Source organism: Pelecanus crispus, chromosome 2 (genome assembly GCF_030463565.1).
Source record: "Pelecanus crispus isolate bPelCri1 chromosome 2, bPelCri1.pri, whole genome shotgun sequence".
Lineage (NCBI taxonomy): Eukaryota > Metazoa > Chordata > Aves > Pelecaniformes > Pelecanidae > Pelecanus > Pelecanus crispus.
Window position 1 is genome coordinate 170,953,191 of NC_134644.1, and position 21,796 is coordinate 170,974,986.

Consider the following 21,796-nt stretch of genomic DNA (forward strand, 5'->3'; position numbering starts at 1 on the left):
TCATGAGGTTCAACAAGGCCAAGTGCAAGATCCTGCACCTGGGACAGGGCAACCCCTGGTATCAGTACAGGTTGGGGGATGAAGAGATTGAGAGCAGCCCTGCCGAGAAGGACTTGGGGGTACTGGTGGATGAAAAGCTGGACATGAGCCAGCAATGTGCGCTTGCAGCCCAGAAAGCCAACCGTATCCTGGGCTGCATCAGAAGAAGTGTGGCCAGCAGGTCGAGGGAGGTGATTCTGCCCCTCTGCTCTGCTCTGGTGAGACCTCACCTGGAGTACTGCGTCCAGCTCTGGGGCCCTCAGCACAAGAAGGACATGGACCTGCTGGAGCGGGTCCAGAGGAGGCCACAGAAATGATCCGAGGGCTGGAACACCTCTGCTACAAGGCCAGGCTGAGAGAGTTGGGGTTGTTCAGCCTGGAGAAGAGAAGGCTGCGGGTAGACCTTAGTGCGGCCTTCCAATACTTAAAGGGGGCCTACAGGAAAGATGGGGACAATCTTTTTAACAAGGCCTGTTGTGACAGGACAAGGAATAATGGATTTAAACTAAAGAAGAATAGATTTAAACTAGACATAAGAAAGAAATATTTTACAATGAGGGTGGGTCAAGCACTGGCACAGGTTGCCCAGAGAGGTGGTGGATGCCCCATCCCTGGCAACATTCAAGGTCAGGTTGGACAGGGCTCTGAGCAACCTGATCTGGTGAAAGCTGTCCCTGCTCACTGCAAGGGGGTTGGGCTAGATGACCTCTAAAGGTCCCTTCCAACCCAAAGCATTCTATGATTCTATTCTATGATTTTCAGCTCACCTTTGCTGAGCAAGGCCAAGTGTTACTCTACACAAGGTCCCATCAGGATCCAGCAAAACCACACTGATGCTTTCATCTCTCAACTGGAAACATCGGGTTAACGAGCCCTACGCTGCATCTGCCTGTGGTACCACTGCCTTAGAACAGCAGCTCTTGGCCACCCAGTGACTGGTCAGTACATGCACGCTCGTCTCAGTTCTTTATGACCCATCATCTCCCAGTTCACTAGTAACTCCCAGCTCCATGACCTTGAATATATGTATTTTTTGACCCATATCTATTACCCTACTGCTTTCTGTATAATGCTCAGGTCCTCCTTTTCCGACAATGCCTCCTATGCCCCCGACAAAGTGTCATGTACTTATTCCTAACATTTATGCATAAGATCATTAATGAAATAATGAACAAGACCATTCCCAACCTTAGCAGCATCATTTCCCCACTCTACCCTTCAACACTCCCCATGGCCAGTTTCCCACTCATCAGCATCTCTTTACTTATTTTTACCGTTCTACTAACCTGACTTTCAGCACCAATTTCCCCACATACCAGATACTTCATCAGAATCCAGATAGTTCAGTTTGACATTGGGAATACAACAGGGGTTTTGTTAGTTATTTTATTTATTTATTTTAAAAACTCTTGGGTTTTCTCATTTGTTTTACGCTTGGGAAGCTTGTTTCAGATCTTATCTTCCAAACATATTCTGAGGCAATACACCCTTTTGATGTCACATTACAGAAATTAAATTTGATTTTTTTCCTCCCTTCCATAACCGTTGCCATTAAAGTCTATGATTCTCCAACACTAACTTGATCAATGTTAAAGATGCTTGTTGCTAAAGACTTGCATTTCCATGCCCTAAAACTTCATGTTTCTGTGATAAAAGATTATTCTGTCTCCCTAATTTAAGTACACCAACTCCTTCAGTTTGGTTTTCGATGGAAGTATAGCAATTCTCATTTGAATATTATTCTTGCTATTTATCCATCTTGCCTGTGCAGTGTCCACACCTGTACTGAGAAATGAAGCAAAGTATCTTCTTAGTTTTCACACAATATTTCCAAACTGTTATCTGTAACCCAGTCCTCACCGCAAGCAGTCCATCTGCCTCTGCATCCGACCTTTCCTATTTACACCCCTGAAGGCAAATCAAAATACTGAGCTGATGCTAATTCCACTCAACCTTTTGCATTTTTTTTTAATTCCTGCATATCTTGACTTCTAAAACATGGATTTTTCATCTTTTCCCAACACTTACTTCAAATATTTTTCTGAAGGTGATTAACTCACTCAGGTGGCCCCCGCAGCCACCATATCCCCTTGCTTGTTATGACAAATTCACAGTTTGTGTCATTAATTGGAAAGAACCCTCTATTGTAGATATGACAATTAAGTTATTCATAGCATTATCACTACAGCTGGCAAGTAACATAAAAAAAAATGCTCCCACAAATATTTGTACTTGCAATATGACAAAGGTTTATTATCCACCTCCAAATCAGATCAGGAGGATACACACTGAGCATCTGCCTCTACTCCACCAGAATCTTGTTTACCACCGTTTTCCCAAAGAAATCTGGCTCCCACCTATGACTTCACCCATTCTATTTCTTAATGCTTTACAGCTCATCACTGCACATATTTTTATTGCCATCTTTCCGTAACAGAATGTTCCCATTTTAAAACCATGTCCTAGTCATTAACACTATTCTATCATTTTTTTTTGTGTTGTTCCATGATCCCCACAGCACCACCCATTCAGAAATATTTTTATTTTCTGCCCAGGCTCCTGGCATTTGTATTTTTACATTTGTTTCTTGTTATCCACACTTTGCATTCTAGCTGCATTATGTATTGCCTTACCACTAGTACCTGGACAACTATTATCTCATCAATATGAAGCATCTCCCTTCCTTTGCTGTCTGTTTTTTTGCCTTCTAACATTTCTGCATCTACTGCCACATCCTAATTCCCCTGCCCTTCCTTTTTCTGTGCCAGATTTGGTACACCATGACTGGTTTTCAGAAACACACACACAAAAAAAAGCTTACAAGATTTCTAAGTAGAAAGACTAGTATCATGGGGGGGGACACGACAACTCCCCCCAAGCTATTTACGCTGCAAAATTAAGTAATTTTGTAATTAAGTAACACATCCTCCTCCCACTCTATTAAAATGGGATCGTTTACTACCTCTCACAGGGGCATAACAAAGCCGTATCTGCAAGTGTTCAGGGATCAACAGAATCACATATTGCTCAACATCATTACACTCCTCCACTGGAGTTTTAGTGACAAACAGTAAAACACCCTCAGTAAGTTTGCAGACGACACCAAATTGGGTGGGAGTGTCGATCTGCTCGAGGGTAGGATGGCCCTGCAGAGAGACCTGGACAGACTGGATCGATGGGCCGTGGCCAACTGTATGAGGTTCAACAAGGCCAAGTGCCGGGTCCTGCACTTCGGTCACAACAACCCCATGCAACGCTACAGGCTTGGGGAGGAGTGGCTGGAAAGCTGCCTGGCAGAAAAGGACCTGGGGGTGTTAGTAGATAGCCGGCTGAACATGAGCCAGCAGTGTGCCCAGGTGGCCAAGAAGGCCAACAGCATCCTGGCTTGTATCAGGAATGCTGTGGCCAGCAGGAGCAGGGAGGTGATTGTCCCCCTGTACTCGGCGCTGGTGAGGCCGCACCTGGAATACTGTGTCCAGTTTTGGGCCCCTCACTACAAGAAAGACATTGAGGTGCTGGAGCGTGTTCAGAGGCGGGCAACGAAGCTGGTGAAGGGTCTGGAGCACAGGTCTTATGAGGAGCGGCTGAGGGAACTGGGGTTGTTTAGCCTGGAGAAGAGGAGGCTGAGGGGAGACCTTATCACTCTCTACAACTACCTGAAAGGAGGGTGTAGTGAGGTGGGTGTTGGTCTCTTCTCCCAAGTAGCTAGCGATAGGACAAGAGGAAATGGGCTTAAGCTGCACCAGGGGAGGTTTAGACTGGAAATTAGGAAAAATTTCTTTACGGAAAGGGTGGTCAGGCATTGGAACAGGCTGCCCAGAGAGGTGGTGGAGTCACCATCCCTGGAGGCGTTTAAAAAACGGGTAGATGTGGCACTTCGGGATATGGTTTAGTCTGGTCTACCCTTGATTGGTTTAGGTGGGCTTGGTAGTGTAGGTTAATGGTTGGACTGGATGATCTTAAAGGTCTTTTTCCAACCTAGATGATTCTATGATTCTATGATTCTAATAAAAGTGAGGGGATATATCCAGTCTTGAGAATAACATGAAACACTGGGAGAAGCACAGGCTCCTGGGGAAAGATGTGATCACAGTGTTTTACAACCTGCACATGTGATGGAGGGGAAAAAAAAAAAACCCAAAAACAAACACCAACAAAAAACCCACACTGTTCAGAAAGCAGGACTACTACCAACCTATTTTCATTTTAAACATATTTTTCAACTTTTTTTTTTTTTTTTTACAATCCAATTGGGGGGAAAAAAAAAAGTGCAAGCTATTTCTGGCTCAACTCCCTAGGCAAACTTATTTAGGGCAGGGTGTTGCTTCAAGGAGATAAGCGCTGTTTATTAAACAGCAGCATTGACCCGATAAGCAGTCAACCTACATTTTTGCCTCATAAAACATATGTACATGTTAGCTACAGGACGGCTGGATGTGAATTGCACTTCAAGAGAAAAAAGCCAAGTATTACAACTGCTGATCTGAATTCACTTTTTGGACTACTGCCTCAAATTAAGAATGCAAAAATCAAACTAAAATGTATTGCAGCAACCAGCTGTGAAGTGTACAGAGTCACAAAATAGTGAATTCAGTGCTGATAGGAAAGGATAGAGCTTTATTATTCTTTTCTATTGAAGAAAAACCCATGAGTTTCAATCGTAAAACATAGTTGCTACATTCAAAGTGATTCAATTGCCCCAACACCTTGTTCAAGCACTTCTGCAGAATTCCCATCGCTCCCTCACTTTTAAATGTGACAGAAGCTGTGCTGATAAGAGACAGCTCTTCTTAGCACAAAGGCTCCTATTGGGAGGTTTTGCTGCGTGGCGAGGCGTGTTACAGAGGATACCGCCAGGCACCGGAGCTCGAGGTGACACCCTGCCCAAGGAAATCTGCCAAAATCCATACCCCAACGCACGCTACTCGCTCCGTTTCTGTTTCTCAGAGACTCCTTCACAAATGCAGATGATGCTTTTGGAGAGACACTATTTCAAAGCGCTGGAAAATCTACATGCATACCTGGATTTTACTTTTAAAGTGCTGTCAAGGGAAGAATGAATTAGAAGTAAGATGAAAGAGTAATAAACCAGAGCATCCGTGTGATAAATATCAGAAGCTCCTCACTCATTTGCTAGATGGTAATATGAATAATGAGAACGTTTCAGCCTTGATATGATGATTGAGACCGTCAAGAGCCCTATTTTAAAGGTGTGAAGTAAGGTAAGCTGGGTATTGAATAATGAGGTGCTAGTATAGTGTCTCTAGGCTTATTTTTATCATGAATAAAACCAGACTTCCTATTATAATTCATCCAATTTACATAAACTCAACATTCATAGTTATCAATCTTAAGAAGCGTCATTTCTACCAAAAAAAAGAGAAATATGTTATTTTTAATATCTGTCTTTTTCCAGTCTCGTGGCAGTTTTCTGAAATAAGATTAATAATTAAGCAAAATTACTCTGTCAAAAGAGAGTGGCAGGGGAAAGGTGGTGGTAGAGGAACTCTGCACAATCCCAGAAATGCTGCTTTAGTACAAATACAGAGTTTTGCAACTGAAAACACAACTGCAAACGCAAGGCTGTCTGCGTGTGTGCTCCTACTCCAGCACATTATTGTGGATCAAAACTGAAGATAAGAGAGTGACTCAAGGAGTCAGCTGGCCAAGACACTCCTTGTATATAAAAGGTGTGAATGAGCCACACTTCTGAATGAGCATGGCTCAGCTCGTCTACTCTGAAATCCACGCAATTGTGTAACGATGATTTTTCAGGACCGTTTAATTTATAACCATTTCCCAGACTTCAGAGCGTCGATTTCTTTTGTCCTTCATCCTTCATCATTTTTTAAGGCTTAACTGCTGGTCTGCTCAGCACCCTGGAAGCACTGCCAGTCAGCACTAAACTTGCACGTTGAAGTTTTTTTAGCAAAGAATTATGCAATTTTAATGTGCAGTCAGAGGCCTAATGAGTTGCTAAATAAGAAGGGGCCAAACTAGTTGCATCTAAGGGCTTGTCAACACAGGAAATCATCTGAGCATAATTATAGTACCGTAATTATATCAATAAGTTTCCTTGTGTGGCAAGTCCTAACGCATATTTAATAATCAGGTGATGTTTTCACAATTCAAAGCATGTTTTAGTACCAGGCTAACGCAACCTACGTTTGTCGATAGGAAGTATCTCTAAAACCATTTTTCTAAAAATACAGTCTCTAAATGAAACTAAGGTGGAGGAAGGAATCCTTATTTGGAAGCTTCACTTTCAGTTAAGGTTTCTAATATCAGACAACAGGGCAGCTCTTCTGGATCATCACTACAGGTGTTTCCAGATATTGCTGCACAATAAAAGATGCACTTTTCAAAGTATTTTAGATACGCTTATTACTTGATACCCAAGTATTTAATAAAAGAAGGCCAAATTTCATGCTTGTATACAGAATTTTAATTCGTTATGTAATTCACTTCTCCTGCAGCACTTGATTTCCAGCCTTGCAGATGGCATGGGCGATACAACCATTGTGCATATTCATTGCTGCCTCCAGGTCAGCTACTGATTCCACCACACAGACACAGAGAGGAGGCATTGCTCCTAGGAAAACAAGGGGTTTAATAACTTGTCCTAAACTAGTGATCAGCTGCTTTGCCTCCAGAACTGCAGGGAACAAAAAAATGACAAATGCGTTCATCATGATCAGGTTAAAAAGAACCAAGTCTGGCAAAGGAACAGACACATCTGCTTGAAAAGACTTTTCCAGCGGTTGCTGTAGAGGTGCCGAGTATCATGAACACAGAATAGTGTAGGCTGGAAGGGAGTTGACTTGTCCAGTCAAGTTTTGAGCATCTTCAAGGACAGCATTTCCACAACATCTCTTACAACCTGTTCCAGTGTTTGATCACCCCCCGTGGTAAAATAAACTTGCCGTATACTCAACTGGAGTTTCCTGTGTTCCAGCTTCTGTCCGTTGCCTCCTGCCCTGTTCTGGCGCACCTGCCCCAAGTCTGGCTCCATCTCCTCCGTAGCTTCCCCTTAGGTAGTTGTAGACAGCCAGAAGATCACCCTTTAGCCTTCTCTTCCTAAGGCTGAACAAGCCCGATTCTCTCAGCCTCTCCTGGTATGTCATGCGCTCCTTCTCCCCAGGCACCTCGGTGGCCTCTCACTGGGCTTGCAAACAGAAAATGTCCCCTTTTGGGAGTGCGAGAATGGGAGACTTGGAGAGGGGACACCCCATGGCAGGGGAAACAGGATATCCATAACTAGTTATTTGAATACCAGTAATAGAGGGAATTCAGAAAACATCCAATACAAATCCTCGACAGGATCTGCACAGAGATTTTAGGTATTTTATTTACATATATATAGTCAGAGCAAGAAAAGGAATACAGGGAGTTCAGCCTTTTCTTTTCAGGACACAACTGAAAAAAAAGCTTTGGGCTGTCTTCAAGTTTCCTTACAGTCTAGGTTATACAGACAAGTTTAACTTTTGTACTGGCTTTCTGTTAAGAACCGTTAGAGAAAGATAGGAAAAAGGCTGGCAGTGTTTTCTGTGAGATAAGGAAAACTCAAAGCTGCAGCTCATAGTCCCTTGATATTACGGGGGTAGAAGAATCTATATGTACCTGTACATCTGTCTCTACTGCTCCTTAAGCATGTTTTAGAGTATGGAAACTAAAAGTCCTTCAGTCAAGCTACAGCATTGTTGGATTAGATGATGCACAACAAATAAAAGTAACGGACTTATCTGTTATCCCCAAGAATTCAACAAACCATGAGGAAAGTGCTGGAGGGAAGCAGAAGAAGAGATGATGTAATCAGAACTTCATTTAAATCTAATATCTGTTGTTACAGCATTACTTTAAATATCAACTATTGAAGGTTCTTTACTAAGAAGCAACTGCCAGAAGATTCATGAGGTTTTCTGCTAAGAATGCATCTTCTAGAAAAACAGGACTTTGTAGAGCCCAGCATGGCAAATAACCTGGTAAGCATCTGGAGGAATGGAAATAGGTAAAGAGCAAAAGGGGAAAACAGTTCTTCTTACCTTTTTATGCAAATAAAGTACATCTATGACTACTTAGAACAACTCCTTTAACCACTTGCTGTCTTAGCTATACCAGTTAGGACAATTATGCAACTGGGTGGAGGGCTAACAGATTACTAAAGGTGTCCTCAGAAAAAAAGGGGGGTGGGGAGGAGGCAAGCCTGTAAACCTTATCTACATCCACTATGAGGAAGAAATTCGGTGTAAACCCCTTATTGTCCTATAAATCAAATAAGATCCAGTAAGTTGTACAGCATGCTAAGTGGTCATTGGACACAAATTCAACTTCTGAAGTTGCTTGTCCTTTTTTAGTAGCCAAGTAGAAACGTAGCGCTGTTAACAACATTTTACACCTCCTATTTGTCCAGAGCTACATTTCTGCTTTGAAACAGGTTGCAACTCTAGCTGTATACACCTATGCATGCTCCAGAATGGGGATTTAAGTTGCCATGTGTACCCATCCTTTGGGATCACTGAATCTGCAGATCTCAATTTCCTTTTTTAACGCTCAAGCTCACTTATTCCTTGTTTACCTCTTCCATGGCTGAAGGCTGGATTTTTACTGTCTTCGTGCACCAGAGTACCTTCCCCCTCTCAACACATACCTGGTAGCATCTGTCTTACATTTGTCATGAGCTTCCTAGCCACATATCACCCCACAGCCAGTAAATCATTATTTTCCTGGAATGGCCCCTAAAACGCTATCCAGAGTTAGATCGTTTGGGGATGGGGTGTCCCTGTTCCCTGTTGCATTCTGTCTGTTCCTGTACTCCTCTGAAGTACCCGTTCATTCCAGACCACCACGTGTCTCCATTTACACGCGGAAGCCAACCCTTGAAGACTCTTAGCTCAGCTACGTTCTTGCATTCCTCATTTTTTTCTGCATGTGTTACATTTCTGTTATTTCTTTTCTCACTCTGACCGTATATAAACTGTGCCTGGATCCCATCAAGGATTCATATATGGTGCCTTTCACATCATTTTTGATGAAGCCCCTCTGTAAAGGATCTTCTGGCCTCTCAGTGAGCAGCTACCACACTTTCTAACCACAGCACGTTGCGTATACCGAGGCAGGCTATCAGAGCCAGCTTCAATACTGATGAGCAAAAATGAAGGAGCTGCCCTCATATTTGGTCATATTTTAAGTCCCACATATGACTATTGAGAAGTTTAGGGACCCCACTCTGCCAGATTGAGTCTAATTTCTTAGTCTTGTAGCATGAAATTAAATACCTTGACAAGAAGTCAGTGTTAGATAAACAGCACTGCCTTCAAACCTGTAATCTCATGATGTTCAGTAGACCTAATCTAGACATGATTTTTCCTGAATAATTGTCACTTACTGCAAAAGAATTCAAGCAATGTTAACTCTCATGTCAACCCTTTTATCTAGTGAAAGATGACCCTGCCCATGGCAGGCAGGTTGGACTAGATCATCTTTAAAGGTCCCTTCCAACCCAAACCATTCTGTGATTATTTTGTCTGGAATAAGTAACCAGGATAACCAGGTAACTGATTATTTTTTGACCTCCGTAAGATAGAGACACGATGTCTTCATAGTGCCAGAAGTGATATGATACAGAGAGACCAGAATCACTCCCAGACACCAATGGTGTGAGTGGGTGTTGCAGTCAGAGATGAAAGGGAGAAACAAGACATCAATCCAGCTTGCTTTGTAAGTTATGACCACGTTTCAAATAAGACCATGTCAAAGACTACAAGAACAAAATGCCAGAGAACCAAAGAGGAAGAGATCAAAGCTCCAGCAGAAAGCAGCAGGCAAGAAACAAAGAATGGTTCTTTCTAGCCCACAAGCTTCTTCTGGACAATGTCAACTAGCACAAGACACCAAGCATTAGTACTTTCTTTTTCCTCCCACATTCTCCTTTCAGCCTCGACCTTCAAAGTCATCCTCCAAATTTTCAAATACTAACAAGCTGGTTCTCACCACTCTGCTGGCCACCTGCAAGAGGGGCAAGCAGCAGAAGAGCACCATCAGAGCACACAAGGAGCATACAGAGCGTAAACCAGCTATCCTTACTGTTAATAATCCAGGTGGCTTAACTGATCCCTGTACGCAAAACTCTACAAAGTACTACTGAAATGCTTCTTAAGGGATGCAGAGAAATGCTTTTAATTACAAACTGCAATGTTGAATTAAGTCATCCAAACAGTGAGCCTCATCCAAACAATGGAGGGGATGCTTATGGCTTACCCACAAGTCAGCAACCCACTTTAAAGTTAAATGGGAATTCAAACTACAAAATGACTCCATCTTCAGGCAAACCTCTACTCGATGAAGGGGGAAATGAAGAGCATTCTTGGTGCTATTTATCACACTTGACCGTAACGATTCATTCATTTTTCCATACCTTAGAAAATGATGCTGAACTAATTCCAGATGCCTTTTCTAATGATTTAAAATAAAGAATGCAATAGTATTTTCTACATTTGTAAAGAGCAATGCCTCCATTCAATACAATCCCTGTTCTCTGCCACACCAAAAGGCCTATGTAGTGAATACACACATCTTCCAAGAGGGGAATAAAAAACACCCACTAGCATCTATTCCTCCCTACATTCTGTTTCTTCCCTACAGAAGGCAAGACCAGAAAATCTGTATTCTTCATCCCACATTACCCTTCCTTTACCTGCTGTTTGCTGAAATATTGCATTTATGTCAGGAAAGAAACATGGCTCCCCCTCCTTCTCTATTAGCTGATTGTATAGGTATGTATGAAACAACATAACCCACCCTCCATTTTGTTTTTTTTTAAATTAACTAGGAGGCTGGTAAAGCACCACTTTATCCATCAGTACTGACTCTTCCAATAATATTTACTTCAGCGCACAGACCGAAATGTCCATCAAACTACTTGGTGTGAGTATCAGACGAACAAGCGCTTGCATTCAGTCCCGAGGAGAGCGCAGAGAGCCATTACAGCCATGCCAGGCGCAGAACTGAGCTCAGCGAGGGGTACCTGGCCCCAACCCCCCGCATTACGTACTTCAGCGCCTTCTGCACGCACCAGCAGCCGTCAAGTAACACCACCAGTACTGCACACCTCACTGGGACACCCCATTACCTCTGCAACTCGAGAACTCAGTATTTCACGGGGGGGGGGGGGGGGGGGGGGGGGGGTTCCCCCTTAGAAATAGTAAGAACTGGTTTCTGTATTGTAACTCACAAGCAGACACTGGACAGATTAAGTCACTTGAACCAGAGCTGTGGTTCTCAGCAGCGTCGCTCCCCCAATCTTTCTACCAACACCTTTTCCTTCCCCTCCTTCTCCTTCCAGACCCCTTGCCATTGCATCCCATCCCTTCGCTATTCTTCGAGACGTTAGCGTCCACAGCACGCAAGCTCCGCTAAGCTTAACGAGCTCTAATGGCTTGCGCTTTACTTCATTGCCGCTGGCACGTCTTTAGTGTGCTGTGCCGCACCAGCTGGGAACTGGTGCCACAGAGGCCCCAAATCCCCATTCCCTCTGGTATTCACATTGCACACAATTTAATGAAACACAGCAATAATTTGTCCTCAGCTTATTAAAGAAATAAGCCAGGATGGCCGTATTTTGCACTGTACTTCTGCGAGCGCATTCGTATCCCCGCAGACTTTGGCTTTTTGTATAAAATCTAAAAATAAAAATTTTAAGTTGTCTTCACGCCCAAAGTATTTTTTAGTTTACAAAACTCAACTGTTGAGCTGTAACTCAGAAGCAGTCATGCTTTCCTTGAAAAAGAAATCTTTCCCCATACCCGGACTAGGTTAATCTACAAAAACATGAACACTCTCGTGGCTTAGTTTCAAAATAGAAAATTCACAGTTAAGAGCTGAGGTTATGCTTTGTCATTTTAGATAGTGAAAGCAGCTGAAGGAGCATCTTTAACGTGCAAGAGATCCAACAGTATTTAATGCGGTTTCAAGAGATAGGGCTGTGGTTTTCAGCATCGCTGGAAAGAGGGGTAAAATGCAGGTTTACAATAATGGAATAACTGAGATACGACGAGAGTGTAGGCAGAACTCCCCTACAAGAATTTGTTTTTCCTATTACATCTTGAGATTTTTTCCTCCACCTGTTTCTTGTAAGCAACTTAAGTTCTCATATTAGTTGATACAAATCAAAACTCAGCTGTGGCACTGTGCCACCCCAGTCATGACGGCAACAACATGGGAGAAGACCGCACATAATGGCGTCTTACTACAGGGAGATCCAAATCTCCACCGATTTTTCATCTCTGGAAATAATTAATTTTCTCCTGCAGTGCCACCATCAAAATCTTACTCCATGTGGCACCTAGTCCTGTAATTTTCCATTTTTGGACTGTGCATTATTTTAAGGACTCTGTGAAAGATAAATTTAAAAAAAACAAAGCACATACAAGTTTCCTACAGAGAGGTTTATACCTCCACTGAAATTTTACATTAAAGGGAATTTGCAAGTCAGAAACAATTAGAAAAAAAAATATACCACTACTGTATTCCAATCACATAACGAGACCCAAACAATAAAGCTTCACTTCCTTGCCCCAGTGGGAAGTTTCCTCCTTCTGAATGCTGCTCTCACTTTTTAAACAACAAACACACCCTTATGCAAACATTCTGAATCCATACAAATTATTCTTAAGCATTCTCTCATTAAAAACTGAAGCTCTTCCCAAGAAGCAGTGTGCTGGTTCACCGAGACACTCATTCTTCTATATTGTCATTTCTACCTGAACTTGCATTTCTTCTCTATTTTATTTTTGTTTTGTTTGTGGTTTGGAGGGTTGGTGGTTTTTGGGGTTTTCTTTTTAAACCTATGCTTCTCATCAGCTTTCTCAACAGAAATATTCAAGTCAGAAGAGCTGAAGTTGACTATTTGAGAAACCTGCCATTTCACCAGCGGTTAAAAAGCACAAAGAAGAAAGCCCCTGTTCTCCCAAAGTCTTGTCCTCCACATGGGAGCAAATGAAGATTTCAGAAATGATGGAGGAGTATGATGGGGCAAGAGAGCACAACCAGGGGGACTGATAAAAAAACCCAGCAGAAAGGGAGCGTTCAGGGCAAACCACAAGCTGTATGGAAGGATAATGAAATAAGTTCATTATCGAAGGATGCGTGAAGCCAAGAACACAGCAACATTTAGATAGGAATTTACCCTCCATATGAATAGACATCTGTCCTTTAATAGTAAACACTTGCTAAACAAGTTTCAGAAGGTATATAACGAGGCCCCAGTAATAATTATGTTTTAAGGCCTTATTCATCTACATGACAAATTTAACTTCAAACAATTTTTAGATTGATCTAGCTAAGCCAGTGAAACCTCCCCTCTTGGGAATTCTTCTAAAATTGGCTTATTTAAAATAAATCTGAACTAGCACATCCACACACACTTCCTACTACTAAATTAAAATTTAAATTTCATTATTTTCTCACATTAATAAGCTCTAACATAAATTTCACGACTGGACTAAGAACACAAAAAAAGCACCACTAAGACAAAAGTTCTAAAGCTCCAATCTGTGACATTAGCAGCTCGAACAGAGCCACCCACGGTATCGAGCACTGCCTGCCAAGTCAGCTCCTTGTCTGGCCAGAAAAGAGTTACAATTCTTTCTTTTTTTTTTTTTCCTAGACTACATACAAAATCGTGAACTTGATTCCCTATACGCATATCTGCGCTGTAAAACCAACGTAGTTTCAAAAGTACGTTTTCAAGTTCCTCGAGATGTCATGCTGAGATTAGTTTATTCCTCAAAAGACTGAAGACCTGATTTTTGCTCTGCAGCCCCCTTGTTTCAGTCACACCCCAATACAGGCTGGAGGTGACATAATGAGACATAAAATTCACGTACCGTTTAAACACACGGTCTTCAGACTTACACATAGTTTATGGAATTGCGTGTTATGTGATTTAACTCTTCACACAGGTGAAAGAATTAACATTAAGCATATTCCCCATGTTCTGATTAAAGCCACTTGTACAAGGGAATGCAATCAGATCGTTGCCAGAAGAGCTGTTAGGAAAGACATGTGGAGCCCAAAACAGTGCAGATGTACGTAGTTATTCCGTATCTCTGAAAAGTTAAATATTTTAACACTTCTCTCAAAGATAGAGACTTTCACGACTGCAGAGCTATCATGGCATACATTAACGCTGGCACCCAGGCCTTAGCAACTTCACTTCAGGCCGTAATAAGCTCACATACAACTGAAGTCGGTATAGGACAGAGCTGGCACCGAAAGAGAAGTCCTGCCTTCCCGCAGCTGGTCAGCCTGCCCCGTGACCCTAAACCTTGCGTTGTCATGAGCGCTCCTGCAGAGAAGCGAAGCAGCTAAAACTAACCAAGGTGGGGGGCACGAAGGCAAGGAACGAAAGGGACTTGGGTTTAGTTGGGATGGCTCTGCCCAGCCGGGCACAAGGCAGCCTCCCGCACCAATGCCTGCACGACCTTTTCTTTCTGCAGGGCTAGGTTCGGCTAGTTTAAGATGAATGTAAAGCCACAGGCTGACACACGGCCAGCTTTTAAATCTACTTTCAGCAAAGAGTTTTATTTCTCAGTTGCCCATTTAATGAAGGTTGTTGCAGGCTTTAGTCTCCATTCAAAGGCAAAACACAACTGAGCAGCACTGGCAAAAAATAGAAGAGGACAAACAAATTACAACAGGAGAGAATGAACTACTCTGGCCACATCTGTGATTTAAAAAAAAAAAAAAAAAAATCTGTTTCGCAACCCAAATACAAACAAAATTTGGCAGCACTGTGGACAGCTCAATGAGAACTGAATTCAAAAGACAACACTGATGGCAGCAAGAGAGAAAAACATCAAAGCAAGCTTTGGACTGACTTGATTATGTTGTTATAAACAGTACTTTCCTATGGAAATCAACGGTTTGCTTCTACCTTGGCTGTGTCCAGTTTTGTGAAGTCATACAGTTTCAAAAAAAAAAAAAACCCAAAACTTTTCTTTCAAGAAAGCCTGGTCACCAGGTACCACATGGTTTCACAGCTGCAGCAAGGCTATAAAGACAGACATTTACGAGAAGTATTTTTCCTTAATACAAAATGCAAAGAGACACTACAGAAACAGATGAAATAATGCCCATACTAAAACTTTCTACTTAAAAGCACTAAGTTTACTCTGAAAAGAAAATAGTAAAAGCAAAACAAGTTAAAATGAAGAAGTTAAAATTAATTGCACTTACCTATGGTGCTCACTAAACACACTGAAAGACATCACCTATTAGAAGTCTGAGGATACAAAAATACAGGCATCATCTGAGTCTGAGGATTAAAAAACCACTTCCTGGACAGTACTAAAAATTCTCTTCGAAGCACTACAACTTTGAAACAGCCAAAGAGAACTGGGTACTAACAAATGACAACTCTGGTGTAAGACATGAGATAGACTGAACTTGCGTAGCGTATCTGGAGATGATGCTATTCAGATCTGCCTTTTACTTTTCCCAATTTTGAAAGCATAAAGCAGAGAAGGAAATGTTTAAGTTCAACTTTGTGTATTACAATAAATGGGAAAAGAAAACAAAAAAAACGCCTTGCACCGAGTTGGAAAGTGCTGCACTTCCCTAGTCAAATGGATAAGAAATACTTTACATTCTAGTGGGCTGCTTTGTGTGAACATCAGAAAGGCTGCACGATACTAAAGGAAATTAATTGGACAATGCATGGAACAGATCCCTACCCACAGCCACTACAGTTAAAACTACGTAATATTTTCCACCGGCTTTTTTTTTTTTCTACTTCATAACTTACCAAAAATAAAATACTGGAGGTTGACTTTTCTTAATTTTCAAATTTAGTAATATTTTCTGGTAGTTTGAGTATTAGAAATTCCATCACTAAAAATATGACCAAGTATTCTGCTAAAACTTGAAATAAGGGAGGCAATACACAACAAAATTTTGACAAGTCTTACAAGTTTTGTAAAGCTATTGTCGGCACATGCTTAGCTGACACGAACAAGACTTTCATCATGCAGGTAAAGTTCCTAATTAGTGAGAACTGTGTACATCTGCAAAGCCAATTTAGCACTTAGAAGTTTACCGCGTTCATTGACTTGATCCCTGCAGTTTCTGGAAGGCCAAAAGTATTTAGAAGGGCCGTTTTCTGAAACGGAAAAATCGTTCCCTCCTAGACTGTTCAAAGTGGGTAGAAGAACAGACCACCATATGATAATCCAAGACATTTTCTCTTACAGAGTTAAAGCATTTAACTCCCTTTCCCACCCTTCTGCGAAACAGAGGAAGGCTGGTGGCGACAGCAGTGCAGGAGAGGGTACACAGGCTGCGAAAGCAGTACTTTCCTGGAAGTCAGGAAGGTTTGGCTGATCCTCCTTGCTCTTTCTATATACATTACAACACACCACTAAGGCTGTATGAGCACACGATAATTCTGCAGAAGTGAAAAAATGTCAAGACAAAGAAAAAATAAGTGTACAAACCCCCAGGTAACTGCATAGTCATTAAGAGAATCACTGCTGAGAAAAGTTTCACTTTTCATATAGCAAATACTCCAGTTCACTAAGGAAAGGAGTGGTTTGGTTCACACATATAACAACATCAATTATCTTTTCATCAAATGACTACCTCACCTTTAAGCCACCTTAAGACTACACAGCTAGCTGAAGCAAGGTAATAATATGCAGTCACTTTCTTCCTTAGGAAATATACTGGCCATGACAATGAGATGCTTGAAAAAGTTCCACTGCATTTTGTAGGTTGTAGCGTTGCCACATGCAATTCAAATTTAAGGAAAAATTCTCACGTAAAAACGAAGAGAGCTGTGCATTAAGTTCTCATTTCCTCTTCTCTGTATGGCAGCTTAGAGAGAATTTCAACATAACTTACTAAAATTAAACCAAAGAAACTGGACAACTCTGCGATACCAGCAGAGGTAGCACAGCAAGAGCAGGTCCAGATCCACCCCCAGAAGCGTACAAAAAGCCTTTCTAAGAGAAGGGCAGACCCTTGACAGGAGGTACGCGGGAGTTCTTGCTGCTACTGGGGCACGTGCTAAGAGGATGCTGGTGGAGTTAAAGTCCACGAGACAAAGATGTTGCCAGCTCTACCACCCCAAGCAAGGCGTGAGCACGCCCTTCCCTGCACCACATTTTAGGACTAAAGAGTCCTAAAGGGAATCAACATCCAACCATCGCATCTCTTCAAGAAAATACATGGGAGTTAAAAACAAGTACATGCACTGAAAAACAACAAGAAAGACTTCAAAGTCTCAACAGTCTACTAACAATTTTAAAAAGGTAACTTACAACTAAACAAGTGAGAAAAAAACCTTCGTTTCACTAGGTTGATGGAGGGCTCAAAGTTGTTTTTTGCGCTAGGAAAAAGGTGGTTATATTTTGCATGCAAAGCCATAACCCCCTTCACGAAGACACGCTTTTCCAGACAACTGCTGCTTCAACGATACATTAAGACCTTGAGTAGCAGGCAAAAATCAAATATCCTTCCAAAGAACAGGAAGAGAATCTATAGCGTGCAAAGTTTAGAATTTATAAATATATGAATACCAAGCAGTGCAAGTCACAGAAGTTTATGTGAGTTTTAATCAATTCTTTAAACCAAATGATGGTATTTTTATTATGTCACTTGGACATTTTTCTATCCTTCTAAAAAGAGATATACCAAAATGTAGAAGTATTAAACTTCTTTTTCCTAAAACAAAACGCCAACAAAATTTTCCCTCTCATATTTTCAGATTTTTTTTTTTACTTTTCACAGTTTCTTGAAGGCAAATAAGGTGTAAGGGCGCAACGTTTCAGCAAATTCAACACCAAGTCAAGAGCTCAAACAGTATTTGGGAAAAAGGAACAGGGGTCATAGGTTTCCAAACCATGAAAACAGTGATTTCACGATGTCCCCCTCTTGTATAAAAACCATCTTACTCCCTATGTAACGGCATGCTTGAACAAAGTTTCCACATTTGGCAGCAGTTTTTTTAAATTAGTCAGATATGGCCTCCTAACTTGCTTTATACTGTTTCCAGAAAAAGAATTAAGATTAAAATAGCAAACCCTGTGGCAAATTGAGCGATTACACTGGAAGGAAGCCAGCACCACAGGCACCCTCAGAACGGAGTTGGCTGCGGTGTCCAGTTTGGCAACGGGAGCTGGAAGAGCAAAGTAGCTCGTCTGCATCAGCAGCGTTGGGAGAAGCAAACGGCGGCGAGATCTAAGTTACAGGAGATATGAATGGAGCGTTTAAGCGGTGTCAAGGATGTGCTGACAGACATGTAGAGGCTGGAGTCCTTGTGCACTCACGGCAGCTGCGGCTCAGTGAATGGTCGTAAACCACACTTCTTGCTCACTCCTCGAACAGGATTTCGGTGTACATTCATTTCTCAGGTATCAGATTAACGTATGGAAGGGGACTTTCACTGGCAGCCCGCAGGCCACACGTAGCATTACGCAAGGCAACTAAGCATCCTGCTGCCAGTCCCCATTCCCGGAGCAGTTCACAGCACGGCCACGCTCTCTTAAAAAAACTCCACTCAAATGCCCTGCCTTACGATTTGGTGTGGAGCAGGAAGCTGTCTGGACTGCTAGAAGCCACTGTGCTGCTAAGGCTCTCCGTGGATGGTTTCACAGGAAGGAAACAGAGAGCCTCACGATGGGGAGAACAACTTGCAGCTCATACCCCAGAACAGGCACCGTCGCTGCCCAGCTCCGCGCAGGGCAAAAGGGCTGAGCCACAGAGATAAACTAGGAAGTAAACAAGACGGAAGAGGAGCTTGGCTGGAAGGAGCAGAACAGCAGGAGCCCGAGACACACACCAGGAACGTGTAGCAACCTCGGACTCAGTAAAAATATAGTGTTTGTTCTATCAAGAGCCCGAGGGGAAGAGAGGGTTGTTCTGGTAAGGGGAAAAATACCCTTACACACTGAACGTGGGTCCTGGATGGTGAACAGCAGCCGCCGATGCTGGTGCCGTGGACGTAATATTGTTCCGAGTGAAACGGAGAGCGGCAGGATCAGAGAGAGCACAAATAAAGGAAGATAAAGAGACTTCCACACGTAAAACTACTCTCAGCCCATACACTGGCAATATTTTCAGTGATTTAGCGCCTTACGTATAACTTCAAAAAAAAGAAATCTATAGGACGTGAACGTAACAGCCTTAGCAACAACAGCACAGTTTGAGCACCGTGAATACCTGTAAACTGAAAGTATACCTGTACCTGAGCATGAGGACCTGATGCTAGAAGCCACCCAACGATTACATCCATAGTTATACACAGTTATTGGTAGTGCAATGTGCAAATGATGTTATACATGAAAGCGAAAGCTTGAACATCAGCCTGGATACACACAGCTGTAGAGAGCTATCCTCCTGGCGTGCCTAGTAGAAGTCTTAGTGCACTGGAGAAAGAAAGGGAAGAAAGTAAAAACAGAGAAGCTGTAGTCCAAAATAATCAGCCTGATTGTCCTTCGGGATTCTTGTCTCTCCAAAAGAACCAGAGAAAAAAAGAAGCCAGCACCTAACTGTGGATGCTAAGCTATGAGTGCTCTCATAGTAGAAGCATTCCTAAGAGAAGCAGTAAAAGACATCTCGGCTACAGGTCCTGTATTTCACCACGCTATTCTTTCCTCGATCATCCCTCTAAGGGAAAAGATTTTATGCAAAACCGTTGAGAACAGTAATATAAAATAAAGTTCCGCTTCTTTTGAAACTTTTCTAGAAGAAAACTAAGTACTGGTCACCCAAACATCGGAGTTTCTACATAAGAGAAGAATTCTCGCCACAGAAACAGCCTAACACCAAAAAGAAAAAACACTGTCCCGTACGAACGGCACAAACTCCCACGGCGTTAACCTGTCTTTCCCCTAAGTAATATTAAACGTCCCTGAGCGCGTTGGTACCGTCCTTCTCCCCACGTTCACCCTTCCTTTGCTCCCAGATTTCATCACACGACGGAGCACGAAGACCTCTAACGAAGCCGATAACCTGCTCCAGCCCTACCCGGCACCGGGATCCGGTTTACCGCCACCTAAACACGAAGGCGGGCAGCACAGTGGCTGGCAGACACGCCGGGAGCGAAACCCGGCCCCAGCGGCCTCAGCTGCTGTGCGCGGCGAGACGGGTGTCCCGGGCTGGCCCGGGAGGACGCAGCCGCTGCGAGGGGAGGAAATGGAGACCCCGGCGCTCGCCGCGCTGCCAGCAGGAGGCCGGGCCGGCGGGAGCGGCCGGCGCTGGCCCGGGGAAGGCAGCGCAGCCGAGCAGGGGGCAGCCCGGGGCCGGAGCGGGGAGGGAGGGGAGCGGATCTCCGCCGCCGCCCCAGCAGCCACCGCAGCGGCTGCCGGAGCCCCGTGAGGGGAGCTCTCCCGCAGGAGAGGGGAGCAGCCCCCTCGCCTCGCCCGCCCCTCCTTCCCCGCCGCCTCGGGGCTCGCCCGCCCTCCCCAGGCCGGGGCCAGCCTCCCGCCGCGGCCGAGGGAGGGGAGAGGCGGGCAGGGGAAGGCGACCCTCCCCTGAAAGGGGCCTCCGGACACGCAGCCTCGCCGCCCGCCGCCCTCCCCGAGGTGGCGGCAGCGGCCTGACCCCTCCTTCCCCCGCGACCGCGGCCCCGGCGGCGGCCAGGCCCGAGCCGGGGCGCCCCCGCTGGGCGCCCCCCCCCCCCCCCCGGCCCCGGCCGGGGGCCGCTGCGCGCCAGCGCTGCCCCCCTCAGGCACACGGCGGGCCCCGCCGCCCCGGGAGGGAGGAGGGGAGAGTCGTCCCGGCGGCTCGGGGAAGGGGGGAAGCCCGGAGGAGGGAAACAAAACCGGGCGAAGCCTCACCGGGTCCGGCGGCGGTGGCTCCCGGGTACATGTCTCCGTGTGTGGCGGCGGAGGCGGCGCCTCTCTCCAGGTCCCTACCGCGGCGGCAGCTCCAGGGGAGGGAAGCGGGGGAGGGAGCGAGCCCGGGCCCCGGCTGCGCTGTCGGGGGAAGGGGGAGGAGGAGGAAGGGGAGGGGGGAGGAAAAGAAAAGGGGAAAGGGGAAGAAAAAAAAAAAAAAAAAAAAGAAAGGAGGGAGGAGGGCCGGGCCGACGCCGGGAAACCAGGTTACTCGGCGGCACTGAGGAGCGGGGAGGTGGGTGGGGAGAGGGGCGGAGCCGCGGGGTCACGGGGAAGGGGCGCTCCGCCCGCCGCCTCCGCCTCCCGCCCGCGGGCAGGGCCGGGCCGGGCCGGGCAGCGCAGCGCAGGGCGGCCCGAGGGGCCCCGCTGCCGGCAGCGCCGCGGGCCCGGGCCCGGGCCCCGCCCTGCGCCCACCGGCTCCGGCCCGGCAGCGGGAGCGGGAGCGGGAGCGGGCCGCCCTCCTGCCGCCTCCTCCCCGCAGGAGTGCCGCAGGAATGCCGCCCGCCTTCGGATCCGGGGACCCCAACGGATCCGTCGGGACCCGCGCGCGCCGTGCCGCTCCCGGCGCCGCCTGCCAGCGCGGCTCACCAGCACGAACCTTCCGCAGCGGGAGCCCCAGGCCCGGGGTCACCCGCTGAGAGGAGCCGTGGCCCCTCTTTGACCAAGCCTCTGCCTTAGGCAGGTGCAGCATCAGCAGCGGAACCAGGAGCGGACGCTGAGCCGGCACTGCTGGGGACTCGTTCTGTCCGTCAGTGAGACCGCGGGCAGTAACTGCGAGGCTCCAGCCCCCTCCCCAGCACCTCTCCCTCAGGGCAGTTTGCCTGGCTGTGCACGTGTAAAAGGGATGCTGGGATGGCGCCAGTATT

The 21,796-nt window shown here is 45.0% G+C and overlaps 1 protein-coding gene across 1 annotated transcript in view; it reads right to left on the reverse strand.

Annotated features, from left to right (window-relative positions):
* Nucleotides 1–20,905, reverse strand: part of AGO2 (argonaute RISC catalytic component 2) — a 57,477-nt gene extending 36,572 nt beyond the window's left edge. Inside the window, exon 1 of the mRNA XM_075705769.1 lies at nt 20,874–20,905. Coding sequence (XP_075561884.1) covers nt 20,874–20,904 — 31 coding nt within the window. The 5' untranslated portion in view covers nt 20,905. The remainder of the gene's footprint in view (nt 1–20,873) is intronic.
* Nucleotides 20,906–21,796: the final 891 nt, after the last annotated feature.